The 17241-nt window shown below is 36.5% G+C and overlaps 1 protein-coding gene across 3 annotated transcripts in view; it reads right to left on the bottom strand.

Moving 5' to 3' along the window:
- Nucleotides 1-17241, bottom strand: part of Ccdc90b (coiled-coil domain containing 90B) — a 20500-nt gene extending 3259 nt beyond the window's left edge. The window contains exons 1-8 of one of the 3 annotated variants that reach the window (XM_020181948.2): nucleotides 16755-17238; nucleotides 12493-12612; nucleotides 11462-11605; nucleotides 8438-8539; nucleotides 7069-7110; nucleotides 6910-6981; nucleotides 6761-6814; nucleotides 5389-5503 (exon numbers count right to left, since the gene is read on the bottom strand). In XM_020181948.2, coding sequence (XP_020037537.1) covers nucleotides 5389-5503; nucleotides 6761-6814; nucleotides 6910-6981; nucleotides 7069-7110; nucleotides 8438-8539; nucleotides 11462-11605; nucleotides 12493-12522 — 559 coding nt within the window. In that variant the 5' untranslated portion in view covers nucleotides 12523-12612; nucleotides 16755-17238. Of the gene's footprint in view, nucleotides 1-5388; nucleotides 5504-6760; nucleotides 6815-6909; nucleotides 6982-7068; nucleotides 7111-8437; nucleotides 8540-11461; nucleotides 11606-12492; nucleotides 12613-16754 lie in introns of all 3 variants that reach the window. The other 2 variants (XM_020181947.2, XM_074081768.1) reach the window with 2 other exon arrangements.

The following is a 17241-nucleotide window of genomic DNA, read 5'->3' as shown; positions in this document are numbered from 1 at the left end:
AGTTTAATCGTAGAGCACCTACCTAGCAAGTGCAAAGCCCTGAATTCTAACTCCATCTGTCTGTCTATCTATCTATCTTATCTACTTATCATCTATCTATATCTATTTATATCATTAGGCTAGTAGAACAGGCATATATCCATAAAGAGAAATTTTTTTTGCAGTGCTGGGGATCAAACCAGAGGCTTTGTGCATGCTAGGCAAAACATTTTTCAACTAAGCTACATTCCCAGCCCAAGAAAATTTGAATTTCCTTTTCAGTATATTTTAAAATAATTTATTGGTTGGGCACAGTGAGATGTGCCCATAGTCCCAGCTACTTGGGAGGTTGATGCCAGGAGTTTTGGGCCAGCCTAGGCAACACAGTGAGAACCCTGTTTCTTTTTTAAGAAAATCTCTCATAATTATAGAAAATGAAATTTTAATAAAAATCTTTTTTAAAAAAAGATAGAAGGGAAGGCAGAAAAAACATGACTTTTTGAAGTTAATATACCATCTGCTCTTTATGTTGTATGATTTTGGACAGAAATCCTTTGTTTTTCCAGCTTTGAGAAGCTATATTTGAGCTGGACGTGCTGGTACACACCTGTAATCCCAGCTATTTGGGAGGCATGGTAGGAGGATTGCTGGCCCAGGCAAAACATGAGATGCCATCAGAAAAACAAACTAAAAGCAAAAGGGCTGGGGACATGGCTCTGTTTCAAGTGGTAGAGTGCCTGCCTAGCAAGTGCAGTACTGCAAAAAAAAAAAAAAAAAGTAAATGTGAGTGAGGCTTTCAGGGACTCTCAAGTCGCCAGTCTTTTTTTTGTTTTTGTTTTTTTAAAAAGAGCTATGAAAGCATTTTTAAAATGGAGATTCTGAGATGAAGAGCAAACTTTTATGACTAAAGACACAACAAATTAGCCATGCAGTATTATGTTATCCTAATTATAATGTATAAAACAAATTATTCACTATCCCATTTGATTACATACTGAAACTTGGTTAAAGACAAGATCACTTCCTCATTTTAAGAAATGGGATTAGCCAGGCACCTGTAACCCCAGCTAGTTGGGAAGCCAGACTGAGAAGATAATGGTCTGAGGCCAGCTGGGGCAAACAGTTCATGGGACCCCATCTCTAAAATAACTACAGCAAAATGGACTGGAAGTGTGGCTCAAGTGGAGGAGCACCTTGCATTGCAAGTGTGAAGTCCTTAGTTCAAACCTTAGTCCCATCAATAAAAAATTGAAATGGGATTAGGCCCCTCTAAGACATAGGGAAGCTGGACATTTGAAGAGAAAGAGTAACATCAGGTATCTTGTTTTATTGTACTGGGCAATTACACATTTTTCCACTTGATCCTGCTACTATTTATCATGTGTAAGGTATTATACTAGTGTGCTAAGTAATTCTACACATTATTTTATTTAACCATAATTAAAACTCTATGAGATTGATAATATTTATCCCCATAGGGCAATAAGCCCAAGGTTATATGACTAACAAGTGGTACAGCCAGAACTCAAGACTAGGTGTACTTGATTCCTCAGGCATTTGAAAAAAAAAAAAACTTTATATAGTGACACCTGAATGACTCAATCTGTCAGTTTTTTTTTTTAGCCACACAGTACTATCTAGGTGGTTATAGCCTTTGCTAATTTAAGAGCTGATAAATTAAATATCAGACTACCAAATGAATACTTGTTTATTGTGAGGATAGAGGTTTTTCATTCCTTTATTAGAATACAGAACAATTGTTTCCACATTTAGTTTCTCATCATTTCTTGTCATTTCTCATTGTTGTCACTGGGCAACTATGGAGCTATCCCAAATTGTTTTTAAATTTGTTTCTTTATCTTCCATGGCTTGTCTAGGAGATACCCTACATATATAAAATGCTTAGGTAAGCATGTGCCTGGGACTGTCTAAATGTTAGCTGTTTTTACTATTTATCTGCCCAGAACAGAATCTGCCACTACCATTGATTAAATGGAAATTGCCATTATCTTAGAATTGTTTCCTTAGTAACAGTAATGTGGGCCACAGAATGATGTCTGACCCAAGATGGGCCATTAAGACTACTTCCCTGGGATTTTCTGAATTGTAATTAAGGAAAGGAGGGTAATTTCTGGTGGTTGGTGAAAGTGGAATGATAGCAGTCTAGGAGCTACTGGTGGTGATGTTTCTAACTCATAGAGGAAGTTGGTAGGAGAAAATGAGGCAGACAATCGGAGATAATACACAGGTAAGTTCTGTTTCCAACTATCATTTCTGGTTAGGCTGTACTATGTCCTTCATTAGTAAGCCAGAATATACCCTGTTACACCTAAGCTATTTTACGTTGGATATATAATACTTAAAACTAAAATACTGCCAGGTGCTGGTGGCTCACACCAGTAATCCTAGCTACTCAAGAGGCAGAGTTCAGGAGAATTGTGGTTCAAAGCCAGCCCGGGCAAATAGTTCACAAGATCCTATCTTGAAAATGCTCAACACAAAAAAAAGGGCTGGTAGAGTTGCTCAAGAGGTACAGTACCTGTCTATCAAGTGTGAAGCCCTCAGTTCAAAACCCCAGTACCTCCAAAAAACAAAACTAAAATAGTACTTAGATGCATACTGGGTACAAATAACTAAACTGATTAAGACATGATTTATTCTCAAAGGAAAATCTAAGATTTTAATACTGTAGCTTTGACAGCCAAATTAGGATTTTTTTCCTACTCCTCCCCACCTCTGCTGTTCATGACTGAATTCAGTATGTGAATCTCACATAAATGGGGTCTTACTGTCTTAACTAGTATTGCAGGTGCTCTAGGACCACTTATGACATTATCTTCCTACTAACCTGAAAGTATGGGATTCTGGCTTCCTAAAAAGCTTATTCAGGAACAGCAGCAGTAACCACATATTTGGAGAAGAAAGAAGAAAAATACCTCAGGACTATTGTTTCCAAATTCTCAGTTAAAAAAAGGAAAGGAAGAGGCTGGAGGCATAGCTCAAGTGGTGAATACCTGTCTCACAAGCTTGAAATCCTGAATTCAAGTCCCAGTACCACACACACATACTAAGATACTGACTTTTTAGGTAAATACTCTGGAGGAAGCTGAGTGAGATTTGAAGCCCTTCCTAACTGTGTTGCTTTGGGATCAATTTTTTTGAGGGGTGTTGGGGTCAAACCCAGGACCTCATGAATGCTAGGCAGACACTCTTATCACTGAACTGCATCCCCAGCCCCACTTTGCAGTCAATTTTGAAAGAAAATGAACACTCAAAACTGGACTGTTAGGAATTTTCCTGGGTATTACAACTGAACTGAAAGGTCTCCAGTTTGAGATTGCTGGAATAGGGGGTTTTGAAAACTTATTTTAGCCTTAGAAAGGATACTTTCTTCAAGTGAATCTTAAGCATAAACCCAATATTTTGTTTTAGAAACGCATGTGTTACTGTTTTTAGAAACCCAATGTTTTAATAGATAAAAATTGAGCCCTTCTAGTTGAAGAAAGGAAGGAGATATGTATCAGCCAAGTGCTGAGGCACATTCTTCACCCCCACCTGCCACCTCAGCACCAGTAGTGGCTGCTCAGAAAACCAGTGATGATTATCAATCAGCAAATTTATTCTGGATGGTAATTAATACAAAAATTAGAAAAATGCCTATCTTTTCACCCCTAAATTTTTGTACATAGCAACTTATACAGAAATACTAGCACAAGGTTATAGAAATACATGTGTGTGTTTACTCAAACATATAGAACTGCTCAGCGCAGTACTGTTCTCTTTCTCTGTCTCTCTTTCTTTTGGTACTGGGGATTGAACTCAGGGTTTACCATTTGAGCCATATACCCCAAGTCCTTTTGCTTTTAGTTTGTTTTTGAGATAAGGTACCATGCTTTTGCCTGGGTCAGCCTTAGACCATGAGCCATCTACAAGCTCTACCTCCCAAGCTGGGATTATAGTGCACACTACTAAGCTTGTTTTATTTGTTTGTTTTTTGATGGTACTGGGGTTTGAACTCAGGGCTTCCCACTTGTAAAGCAGGCACTCACAAAGCAGGCACTCTACCACTTTAGCAATACCTCCAGTCCATTTTGCTCTGGTTATTTTGTAGAGAGAGTCTTGAAAACTATCTTCCAGGTTTGGCCTCAAACCATATTCCTCCTGATCTCAGCCTCCCAAGTAGCTAGGATTACAGGTATGTGCCACTGATGCTCAGCTCTCAGTTTGATTTTGAGATAGGGTCTCACTAACTCTTGCCTGGTACTCAAACTGCAATCCTATCTCTGCTTCCTGAGTACCTGGGATTACAGGTGAGTAACATCACACCTGGCTTTATTATTCGCAGTGGTGAAAAAGTGGGAGCAGTGTATCTGTTAATAGAGGACTACATAAATTATGGCATTTTTATGCAATAGAATATTATGCTTTCTAATAAAAAGATGTCTATAAGCCAGGCACCAGTGGCTAACACCTATTATTCTAGCTACTTGGGAAGCTGAGATTGAGAGGATTATGGTTTGAATCCAGCCCAAGCAAATGGTTTGTGAGACTCCATCTGCAAAATAACAAAGCAAAATGGACTGGTAGTGTGGTTCAAGCAGTAGAGCACTGCTTTGTAAGCACAAAGCCCCAAGTTCAAACCCCAGTCCCACCAAAAAAAAAAAAAAAAAAGTCTGTACACACACTGATGTTGAAATATACTTAAGACACTTGGTTACATTTTTTAAAAGTGGAGTAGACTATAATATATAATCTAAATATTTTTAAACGTATATAATATGTACAGAAGAAAAGGTATATGTTAATAGTAAATATACATAGAAAGGGAATTTTCACTTATACTACTTTTGAATTATATAAACAATTTATAATTAAAATTTTTTTTATAAAAAGAAAAAAAGACAAATACTACTTGACTTGTGCATTCTTCCTAACTCAGTGAGGTCATATAATTCTCAAGTCAGATGGAGTTGAGACATTCAGTAGGTGACAAGTATCTAATCTGGGGGCAGTACCTATGCTTAGTTAATTCAAGGTAAGAGGTTATTTTACACCTCCCACTAATCTCTACTAGCTATAGTTTTTAACAGCACACACCTACTTTAATGATCTTTCTCCTCTCCTTAAGGAAGAGCAAAAGTAATACAAATTTTCATTGTGGAATACTCAGTTTATTCTTGTGTTTGGGTTTGTGTATTTCTTAGATATCCATATGACTTTTCCTATTAGTAAGTCATAGAACTGCCTGGCAAACTTAAGTCCTGGAACAAGAGCCTTCTTCAAGCATTACAGGAGACCAAGCAGTAAAGGAATCTCCTTTTTTTCTGTACCTGAATGGTTACCTTGAGAGGTAGGAACTAACAAGTCCTAAAATTAAATGACAGCAATCCCTTTCTGTTCCAGTCTTACCTGCAAGATAACGAATTGTCTCAAGTTTGTTAGACTCCATCAGTGTTTTTAAGGAAGCAATTTCAGTGTCAATTTTATTACTGGTTTCTGATATAACACTTTTGGTCTGGCTATTCTGTAGAAAAATAAGAATAAATAAAAGAATTAAACTTTGTCCCTATATAGTGTGGACAGAAACATTTACATTAGAAATCTTCAATTATGCATTACAAAAGTCTTAATTTAGGAAACCATAAAAAGCAATAGTGGTATTAAAAAACAGTAAAAAACACTTCAAACTGATAATTCATATTCCTTCAACTTTCATATTTAGAGATAATTTCTTAGGATTATCACATACTGACATATTCTACTAAAAATCTCATAAGATATTTAACATAGTAGATGACAGACTGAGAAGCAAAAAATTTAATTCCAGAACTATGAATTGGGACTAATATAAAAGAATCTAATGGGTACACCTGATAGATAGCACGGCATGCATAGGAGACAAAGTTCAGAAATTAGTTGTGAGAGAATTTGCTGATTTCCTTGTTTATTTCTTTTCTCTGGCCAAGAAGTAGAAGAGAATAGGATTCTTAAAAGGACAAATGTGATCTTCCTTCCTAGTACTGAGCTTTCTTCTATTAGAAAGCCAAATGGCTTTTAACTTTTAAGAAAAAGAAATCAGAAATCTGGGGTTTACGCAAGTCATAGATATTAAGTCATGATTATATGTTATTATTTAAAAGGTAAGCAGTAGTTCTATGTATGGGGTTTAACATACAGGTTCTTATCCCAGCTCTACCATTTATTAGCTGTGTGACCCTACTCTTTGCCTCATTTTCCAAATTAAGAAGGAGGGAATAATAGTAATTACTTAACAGAGGCTGACATGAAGGTTAAATGAATTAACAGAAGTAAAGCATATAAAACAGTATTTGGCATATAATAAACACTTAGCAAATATTTACTACAATTCTTAAAAATGTTAAGATGATTATTTAAATCTAGCCATTTGTTTAAATACCAATAGGGAGTCTTTGCCTTTTATTTATTTATTTATTTGTTTGTTTGTTTATTTTTGGCAGCACTGGGGTTTGAACACAAGGCCTCAGGCTTGTTAGGCAGGCCCTCCTACTCAGACCTGCCTAAATCTTTGTCTTTTAAGCAGTCTTTACTCTATGTGTAAAAGTAAGTCACTTAAAAAAGACTATGTTATACTGAAAGCTTAATTCTTCTTCCAAAGTCACTGAGGTTGCTTTCTCCTAAGTGCTGACTAACAATAGTCATTCTACAAGAATAGCTATGTAAAGCCCGAACTTATAAACTGATACCAGGTATACAAGTAACAAGAACTGTATGGAATAAAAATTTGTACATGCTACCTTACCTTTTTAGTAAATTCTGTGGTTGTTTCCATAAGTTGCTTTTCTTGAGCTGTAAACTAAAGAACATGAAGCAGCAAGAGGTTAAAAAAGATTAAAAAAAAAATTAGAAAGGAATAAGGAACCAAGAAAAAACAATTAAAAAGCACATTACCATATCTGTTACTCTGCTTCTTTCTAGGTTAATATCCAGTTTATTATCTGCTCTGATTTTACTGGCTTCATGCTTTAAAGAAAATGAAAGTATATTTTGAAATGATCTTGTAATGAGTATTTATTCTGAAATTAGTAACTGGAAAAAAAATTCATTTACCATCAGTTGTTGTTTAACTTGGTCTAGTTCAATTTTCATTTTCTAGGCATAAGAAGGATCACATGTAATTAGCATTAATCCCAAAGTACATATTATGACATATTTTAAAAATGTGAAACACTAGGTTAGCAAAACTTGGACATCTACGGATTTCTAATACAGAATAAGAAAAAGTTAAAAGAAAGACACTATATTCAGAAAATAATTTTATGAACAAGACACTAGACAATGGACTTATGTTTTTGTTTTAAATTCTACTTTAAAAATAGGGTTTTCTAATAAATCTTTTCCAGGGTTGGGTACCAGTGGGAGGGAATAGGTACAAGGAAAGGGGGACTGAGGGTGTATATGGTGGATTAGTTTGTATCTGTATATGAAAATAGAAAAATGAAACCTGTTGAAATTGTTCTAAGAAAGGGGTAAATCCAACTAAGATATTTTAAACACATATGTAAATATCACAATGGATCTCCCTGTACAACTATCATATGCTAATAGAATTATAAAAATACAGTTTTGTAAGTTTAAAAATACTTAAGCTAATGAATAACATAACTTAAATTTCTAACTTAATTACAGAAGCATATTTTTTTTAAGTGGCAAACTGGTATAGAATCAAATAAAATGGAAAATATCACATTATCTTCAGCTTTAAGAACATTATATGACAAACTATACTAGAAACTTTTTATCATATAGAGCTCAAACATTTCTCCCTGTTGTGTGACTTTTACATATATATAATTAAACTGTTACTCTTTAGCATGTAAGGAACTGATTTACCTGATTTACACATAAAGATTATATACATATCTATAGCTATAGATATATATGGCAGTACTGGCAGTTGAACTCAAGGCCTCACACTTGCTAGGCAGGTACCCTACCACTTGAGCCACTCTGCAGCCTTTTTTTGTTTGACATTTTTGAGATAGGTCCAAACCACCCTAATTGTGATCCTCATATTTATGTTTCCCGGTATAGCTAGGGATGACAGGTGTACCACTGTGCCCAGCCATTGGTTGAGATGGGGTCTTGCTAACTTTTTCTAGAGGCTGGTCTCAAACCATGATCCTCTTGATCTTTGCTTCCTAAGTAGCTGGGATTACAGGCTTGAGTCACCATGCATGGCTAGATATGGTATGTGTGTGCATATATATATATATTTTTTTTTTATCACTTTTACATTTACTCACACGTGCATACGTTGTTTGGGATACCTCTCTCTCTCTACCCCCCCATGGTATATTTTTGACCTAAAAGCTTGTTAATTGTATAATAACCACACAAAATTATTTGGTCTTAACTTATTCAACAAATAGTTTGTCTGTGAGATCTGTTAGTTTTTCAGTAATAAAGATTATATCACCTCATTCTCTGCTCTCAGATTTGCAAATTCACTCTTCTCTAGGATGACCATGTCTTTCCTGATGGAATCCAAATGAGCCATTAGCTGTTGTACTGTTATTTCCTAAAAAAGAAAATAAAAATAACCCAGCAATCTATCTAGCCTTTTATTTTTGTAAAAGAAGATGTTAACATACCACAAGGCATAATGTTACTTGGTTAAGTTAAAAAAAAAAAAAGAAGAAAGAAACCAACATCTGAAATATCAAAATAAAAATAAGGAGATTCAAGGAGGAAAATGTTATTTCCCTGTGAAAAGAAGTAAATGTCTAGGTCTTATAATGAAAAGAATCCCAATAAAATGCTTACTTAGCTCCTAAGAGTTCCTTAAATAATGTTTTCTGTTTTTTTAGAATACCTAGAGGGAAAAGGTTTTATTACCTTTAAATATTTTGATTTTGAGGAATTTTCTATTAAAAAATACTAAGGTACTGAATGATGCAGAAATTAGGGAGTAAAGCACAACAGGTAAGATAAATGGTTAAAACATGCACTTTCTCAGTACAATAAAATTTTGTTTAAATTACCTGTTACCTGACACTATAGAGAATATGAGAAAGAAAAGGTAGCCCCCTACCTGACAGATTCATAGTTTTTGCTTTGCTAAGCATGGATAGACTTTTTTTTTTGAGACCGTCCGTGTCTCTGTGTAGCCAAGGCAGACCTGTAACTCATGATCCTCCTCCTGGGATTATAGACATGTGCCATCATGCCTGGCAAGAAGTACATTTTCTTTTTTTTTTGGTGGGACTGGAGCTTGAACTCGGCTTCACACTTGCAAAGCAGGTGCTCTACTGCTTGAGCCACACCTCCATTCCATTTGCTCTGGTTATTTTGGAGATAGGGTCTCTCAAACTTTTTGCCCAGGTGGGCCTGGAATGATTTAAGGTGGACTTATAAAGAAAATATAACTGTTACCATTAAACCTCTTAAAATTAGGCAGCTTATTGACTCGTCATTTTATTTTCTTTTTTCTTTTTTTTTTTTTGGCAATATGGGGGTTTGAACCCAGGGCCTCACATTTGCTAGGCAAGTCTACCATTTGAACCACACCTCCAGCCCTCATTTATTCTTCTTTTTTCTGTTTTGTCTTTTCTTTTTTGATGCTGTGGATCGAACCTAGGGTCTAGGAAATGCTAGGCAATCACTCTACCACTGAGCTATATATAGCCCTCATTTCTTTACCAAAAGAAAAAGCAGGTGAGTATGTAACTTTGAACAGGACCCTGTATAATAGGGTTTATAAACAAAACAAAAAAGCCCAACAAGAACAGGATTACTAATCCCATTTTTAAAGTTACAATTTTTGGCTGAGGTACCTCATTGGGGTTGCAGTCCTACACTGATTGATATGGATGAGAAAGACTGTTTCAAAGCTGACTTGTCTTAGATGTCAGAGGCTATTTCAACTTCAGACACATGACCAAGAAACCAACTCAGTTTTCAAAGGATCTGGAATACATACATCTTTAAAAACAACTTTCAGATGAAACGGTCTCACAAAGTAGGGATTAAAAGTGTGAGTTCTGGAATTAGGCTTCCATTTTCTGTGACTTTAAATGGGAAGATAAAATCCATATCAAGCAGCCAAACCTAAAATGTATGATTATTTTAACTTCTATGGAGCCATCGCAGATTAAGCCGATTTAGTATAGCTCTTTGTGAAGTCATCAAGCAGGTAATGTGTTTGCTTGATGACTCTGAGCCCTTAGCTCCATCCTTCATGACACCTTTTTTTATTCTAGCCTAGAGGTGGGGTCAGCATTAGGGTTAGGGTCAAGGATAGAACTGGATTTTAACTTAACACACTAGTAATTTAAAAAGCTAAAAGTTTAATAGTAATATTCCTACATCTAACCCTACATTTTTATGTAGATTAAGTGGTCCTGGCAACATGAAGATTCCATACATCAGTTTTAGTTCACTGATTATATATATAATAGGTGAGCTTAAAATTTTAAGAGTACGCTACTTTACTGAAAAGGTCAGTAGTTCCATATAGCTCTTTAAGGACAGATACAAATTTTGGGGAAATTAATTAAATGCTTGGCTTTTTCTTTAGTTGATTTATGAGTCAGCTTTGATCTCGAGTAAGTTAAGTTAAAATGATATATACACAAATTTAAAGGTAAGTTAAATGTACAGGATGAATGTTTTTAATGTCTATTTAATTGGGGATTATGGTAAAAATTTTTAAAAGCTTTTGATCCTCCATTACTCTTAAAAAATGAAATTTTACACCATAGATTCTAAGTTTATGTAAGAAATTCTAATTTTTCAGTTTATGACTTGAAATACCTGAGGGACGCAGAAGCTTAAATTTGAAAAATTAAAAATAAAAGTATATGAAGAAAACAGATTCTTAAATATTTCATGACAGATATGAATTATTATTCTAGTTAAGCTCATTTAACTTATTGTCTCCTTTCTTTTGTCCGTATCACTACAATGTGAAAACTTGTTCAAATTATTCAACTTCTTTGAGCCTATCTTCATTGTCACAACAGAATTCTGCCTACTTTTCAAGACTGTGAGATTAAATAATATATACAAAGTACCCAGCAGTGTGTCTCTTATATCTTATGTTTTTAGTTAGTAGTAGTATTTGATTTTAACCAAATTTAGACATTATCCAGGCAATTCATGAAGTCTTTCCCAACCATGTTAGTCCTTTCTAGCTTTCAAAAATTAATCACATATATAAAGACAGCAGTAAAATGTATTATATATAACGATTAGCTCTTCTGCTGTGGTGGGCTTTCCAGAGGGAGAACCTGTTTCACTCGCAGTCTATCACCATCTCATGATTCAAATAATATTCTTACCTCACACAATGGATGGCAAAATTCCATTTCCTGTATTACTGTAATCTTGTTAGGACTACTCTAATTCTTCAGTCTCTGTAGAAACTGACTTTACTTCCCTCCCTTCTTTACTCAGAATCATCTAATGAAACTGTTAGAAGTGATAAAAATGAATGTATTACCTGTTGAGCTTGAGTAACCATTTCCTTGTAGATAGTATCCAGGCTGACATTTGATAAAGTGGTTAATGCTGATACAATTGTTTCTGCTTGGGTTTTGTCAAATCCTGTAGGCATCCAAAAATATTTTTTTAAACATGCATATCCCTATCAGAATAGAAAGCAAGAGTAACTTTCCACACTTAAAATAAAAGTTATAATAAAACAATAATAGCTAATGCTAAGGTCTCTTAAAAGTACTCTATAATAATTTTAATTCCACATATACCTCCCCATATATACAGCAACATTGGATATTCTAATCTCTTTCACTTGAGTACAGAATTGACATAAAAGTAGCATTATTTTAATTTGTACTTAAATTTGTATTTCCTGGGTAACAAGTTTAAGCATCTTTACATATACTTTTGGTTATTTATATGTGTTTTTCTGCATGCCTTTGCCCGTTTTCCCATAAAACTGAACTTTTTTTTTAACTGATTCCTAAGAAGTCTTTAACATTTAGGTTTTATTTATCTGGAATTTCAGAAAGGAATCTAGTATATTTTTTCCTATGGCCAGTCATATTTCACTTAGTTTTTCTTTTCATAATTTGTAATGCTTTCTTTACCACATGCCAAATTCATATATATGTATCTCTGAATACCATACTGTTCTATTAATTAACTTTTCTATTTATGTATCACCACAAATTACTATTTTGATATCTAGTAATTTTTTGTACTTATTCTTTGATATATTTGAATATTTGTACTTCCACTCAGACTTCACTGTTAGCATAGAAACTAGTTTTTTCTTTCTTCTTTCATTGGACGCATTCTGCACATATAATTTTACATGATGATTTCTATTAATGCATCTTAAATATTTCCCATTATCAGTAAATATTCTACAACCAGTAACATTTTTAATGATTGTATGAATGGCGCTTCTGTTTAAATAGTTACTTTTAACTGTTTATCATGGTGATATTGTCTTGACTCAGTAATTTATTTTGAGTGTTACTTTCTTTTTCCAAGTACTCTGTTTCTCACCATGAGTTTCCAAGTCTTGAACCAATGCATGGGTATCGAAAGTTAGTTTCCTTTGTTCTAAAGGAGTTATGTCCACTGGCCTCCTATCATATCCTTCGCTGGTTGTGGTGGTCAAGAAATCTGAAAAGAGAAGACAATATTTTTTTTTTTCTTGCAATAACTGAGCACGGTATCACATTTTGGCTCCTGAAGAATTTTCCCCATCTCATTTAATATAGTTCCAGTTCTTCTATAATCTCACTCAAGTTAACTGACTCTCCTGGGTCCCTCTTTTACCTGAAAAATCTCCGAGATTACATAGCAAACGTTCATATTTTCTTCTTGTTAGTGTTCAGAAATGTTTTTGTTAAGAGTTGGTCCAGGGCTGGAAGTAAGGCTCAAGTGATTAAGTAAGTTCAAAATTGTGAGATGACGCATCAAGCGCTTTGGATATCACTGCTTCAACTTTTAATTGCTGGAAAGCAGAAACTGCCTGACTTTCTTCAGTGCGCAGAAATTTCTCATAAGGCTATAAAATTATATTCCTATCTAAAGCAGCTTTCCACACTCATATTCTCTTACATAGCCACAGTTTTATCTCCTACATAGTTCTCAGCTCTAATAGTTATCTTATTTGCTGTTTGTCTCCCTGAATCAGAATATAAATAACATGATGCCTTGACTGTATTTTTCATTACTGTATCTTTAGCACCTAGAACAACACTTTGGCACATAGGTGGGTCACATTATTTTAGAACTGAATCAATCAATCAATTTGATTTCAATTCTGGAGTATTCACTGGTGTCAAAAGAGCCATAAGAAATATTTCTCATTTGTCACTGATGTTCAGAGTCAAGTGATTTGTCTCAGACCACCCATCTTACAGGTAGGTGAATTAGCTTCTCTGACTTCAGTCAACAAACATTAACTACCTCACATTCCTATGGAGTTTGGAATAGAGACCAAATTCCCTAACATTGCCACAAACTGTTTGCAGGGTACATCTCATCTTATGCCTCATTCTGCTCTCTGGACTTCTTGTCCCATTCTCGTATGTCATTCTGCTCGCTGGATCTCTGCCTTCAAGGACTCTGATTTTAATTCCACCAATTGGCCTAGTGCTTTCCCTTCTTGGGGTCTTTGCCCAGCCCCTGTTCAGAAAACTCTCCTTTTGTCTGTTCATATTCTTTAGAACTCAATCTAAATGTCTGTTCCACTGAAAGTGTGCCCAGATTCCTTTAGGTCAGATCTTTTTTAGTAGCCTGTAATATTCTGAGCAGACAGCTCTCACAAATTGCGTATTTATTCACATAAACTGAAACCACTGTTTCGGTCTCCTCCACTAGATCAGGGGGGTCCACCAACTTTTGCCCTCATGCTACTACCACATGTTTTTCTAGTTTTATTAAACACAACTGAACAGTTTTATTGGAACACAGCTCATTTATGGATTTATCTATTGCTGCTTTTATGCTACAATGGCAGAATACTTGTGACAGACTGTATGGGTCACAAAGCCTAATATTACTATTTTGTTTTGAGACGGGGTCTCCCTATGTAGCCCAGACCAGCCTCGAACTTAAAGATACTCCTGCCTGAGTCTTCTGAATACCACGCTGTAGGTATACACACCATCCTGGGCTACTATTTTGCTCTTTACAAAAAGTTTTGATAACCCCTGCACTAAATCAAAGTCCTTGAGAGGACAGGAGATACCTGTTCTTGCTTACCATCGAATCCCCAGTGCCTAAAACAATTCTACATGTTCCAAAGATATTCATTGTATGAAAGGTTTTGTGCTTGGCATTATGTGTACAGTGACAAATAAGGCTGTTGTGGGCTTTGTTGTTGTTGCTTTGTTGTTGTTGAATCTGGCCTTAAGACTTTTGGGCTCAAAGTATCCCCTTGTCTTAGTCTCCTGAGTAGCTGAGACTATAGGTGTGTACCATTGTACCTGATTTTTAAAGCTGTGGCTTTTTTTTTTTTTTTAATGATGTGATATCAAGATACATACCCAAAGGAATACAGAGGAGAGGCATTTCGCCTTCTTTGAGAATAAAGGATCAGGAATGGTAATTTAGAAATTCTAGATCTGTATTAAATTTTTAAGGCAAGTCATTCAGATAAAACTGAGCATTGTTCATGAAAGAATGGATGTCTTTGCTATTCCTGCTTTTGGTTCTATTTACTATGGTGCCAAGAATACAGATAGATATATGGAACATTTATTCCTTACATGTGCTTAAACATTCATATAACATTTTGTTTAGTCCTCACAATCCTATGGTAAGTGTTAATACCCTCTTTGGCAGTAGGACTTTGCAGGGTTTCACTCCTCTTTGAAGCAAAAAAAGAACTGGAAAAGCCTGTGGATATTTGTAATAGCATATAATAATTGCTGTCCTGACCATACCATGAGTAGTTCCTAAGCACTAAAAATCTTTAATTAGTAGGGAGAGGAAACGAAATGACCAGAATTAGTGTTTCCACCTCAAGGTCCTTAATGCCTTAAAAGTTCCCAGAACTTAAAACATTGGCAGCAAACCCTAAACCTTCCTTTTGTTATTCATTTTGGTTCTTTCACATCTGTGTTTTATGTATTTACAGTGAGAAACAAATTCAAGGTTTAAAGACTTAACCAGCTTACAAAACTAAGTCATATTATCAAAGATTGAAATTCTGGCCTAGGCCTATCTTTTCCAAGCTCCATTTTGCTGGGAAAGACCAGACTTTACTTTTGAAAAAACATGTAAGATGGTTATATCATTAACAGATTGCAAGTTTTCTATTAATTTATTGCTAAATTGAGAATAAAGGAGAAACACTTCAGTGAGGTGGCTGGTTACTTTTTCTGTTAAAAATTCAAAGAACACAAAGTTCTGAGGCTCCACCTGTGTAGTCCTAGGATAATAACTATTTGAGAAACATTTCCAGTGTTTCTGATATTCTGCTGTTTGGGAGGTAATAATGAATTAGGAATACACCACCAATGCACATAAAACTTAAGACAAATCACATCAGCTCCTGATGCCTTTACTCATTCATCTTTTAAAAGGGAAATGGACTAGTTAACCAAGGTCCTTTCATGAGTGAGAGGTCAAAATTCTCAAATTCCTGAGTTATTAATATAATTAGGCAAGCTCAAACATAGTACATTTATTATGTACTTGTTTTAATACATACTTGTTTAGTAGGGAGGGTTATAAATCATATGTTTTAAGAAGGCTTAACAGTTTCTCCAAGAATACTCAGACTCAACTGGGATAACTCAAAAATTAAATTATTAACATTTACTGTGGTGATGTATTTCCCAGTAGGATAGATACTTCAAAGTAAATTCTCTCAAAGTGTTTTATATTTGAATAAACTGTATCTCTAAAAGTTTACAAAGATAAGTTGAGATTTGGGTGATTTCCTATGGTTCAAAAAAGCTACCCGTACTTTTTAAAAGGTCCATGGCAATGTGTATGTGTGGCAATCACCCAAACATGTAACTAAAAACCTTGTGAATGATCCTGGTAGCTAAACAGCCATCTTACAGATGGAGAACCAAGTGCAGCTGTCACTGGTGTGAATAAAATAAAAGTGTGGGCAAAATAGCGCAAAATGTGGAAGTGAGAGAGATATGTTTGGGTACTGAGTGACTCAGTTTACCTGGCATTAAAGAGGGAGGTGAACGGAGAATGTTAAGGCTGGTAGGAGGGCTTACTCTGGACACTAAAGTGTTCAAACATAGAAAAACACGGACCAAACCCCACATAACCCTGGAAATATTTCCCAGAATGAAGTCAGGACGCTGCTAAATGGGGTGCCAAAAGGTTCTAAACTTGTAGGTTCCTGCATTCACTTCTAAAAGTGTCTACTAAGTGACTACAAATGACAGAAAATTCCTGCGAGGATCAAACACCTGGCCCGAAACGTGTGACGCAGCCCACCAGAAACTGCGCCCGGCCAGCATCTCAGTCTACATTGAACTGGCCACAAGAGAAACGAGGACACTCCCAAACAGGCAACGTTTGATCTGGACAGCCTACGACACTACTGGCCCCTGAGACGGACAGGAAGAGGAAACCAGGCTCGACGGGGGCCGGGCTGCAGCGACTCGCTCTCAGAGTAGGAAGGCGGCCTCCTCTCCCCGCCCGCCGCAAAGGGCGAGCCAGGGCGGCCCCGAGGGCGTGGCCTGGGAGGAGGGCGTGGCTCCCAAACCGCGCGGTCGCCGCCGCTGGCACGACCCAGCTAGGCAGCACTCGGGCATCGGTGGGACGATGCCTCCTCGTCTCACCTCTCCGGAGGGTGGGCAAGAAACGCCCGCGGGGAGTTGAAGCCCAGCGGCCCCAGATGCCTTCAGAACGCAGGAGCCGACACACCCAGCGACTCCTCATGTTCTCAGAGCTTTCCGGTGGGCAGGAGAAAGCGGAAGGCAGGGTGAACCTCGCTTAGGCTTTCGGGCAAGGTAGTTCTGGCAACACAAGGATGCTGGGAAATGTAGTTTTCGGTCAGTCGCAACAGCCACTTCCTGCATGGCCTAGTGTTTCCGGCATGGGCTTGAACTGGGCTCCCGCAAAGCTCGGCCTCTTCACAGACGAATCATGGCGCAAATCTGCGTTTTTTTTCGCCGCCCCTTCCTAACCTTTACCTCTTGAAGAAAGCGGTATCTGAAAGAACCTAACGGCATCCCACAGCACGCTTCCTGGGAAAATCCAGGGGCCACTCACGCTGGAGTCTCTACCGACCTGCAGCCCTCGCCGCTGTGCATTCTGGGGCAGAGC

Source organism: Castor canadensis, chromosome 1 (genome assembly GCF_047511655.1).
Source record: "Castor canadensis chromosome 1, mCasCan1.hap1v2, whole genome shotgun sequence".
Lineage (NCBI taxonomy): Eukaryota > Metazoa > Chordata > Mammalia > Rodentia > Castoridae > Castor > Castor canadensis.
The sequence above is the reverse complement of the archived record's forward strand: the minus strand, read 5'-3'. Positions and strand labels throughout refer to the sequence as shown.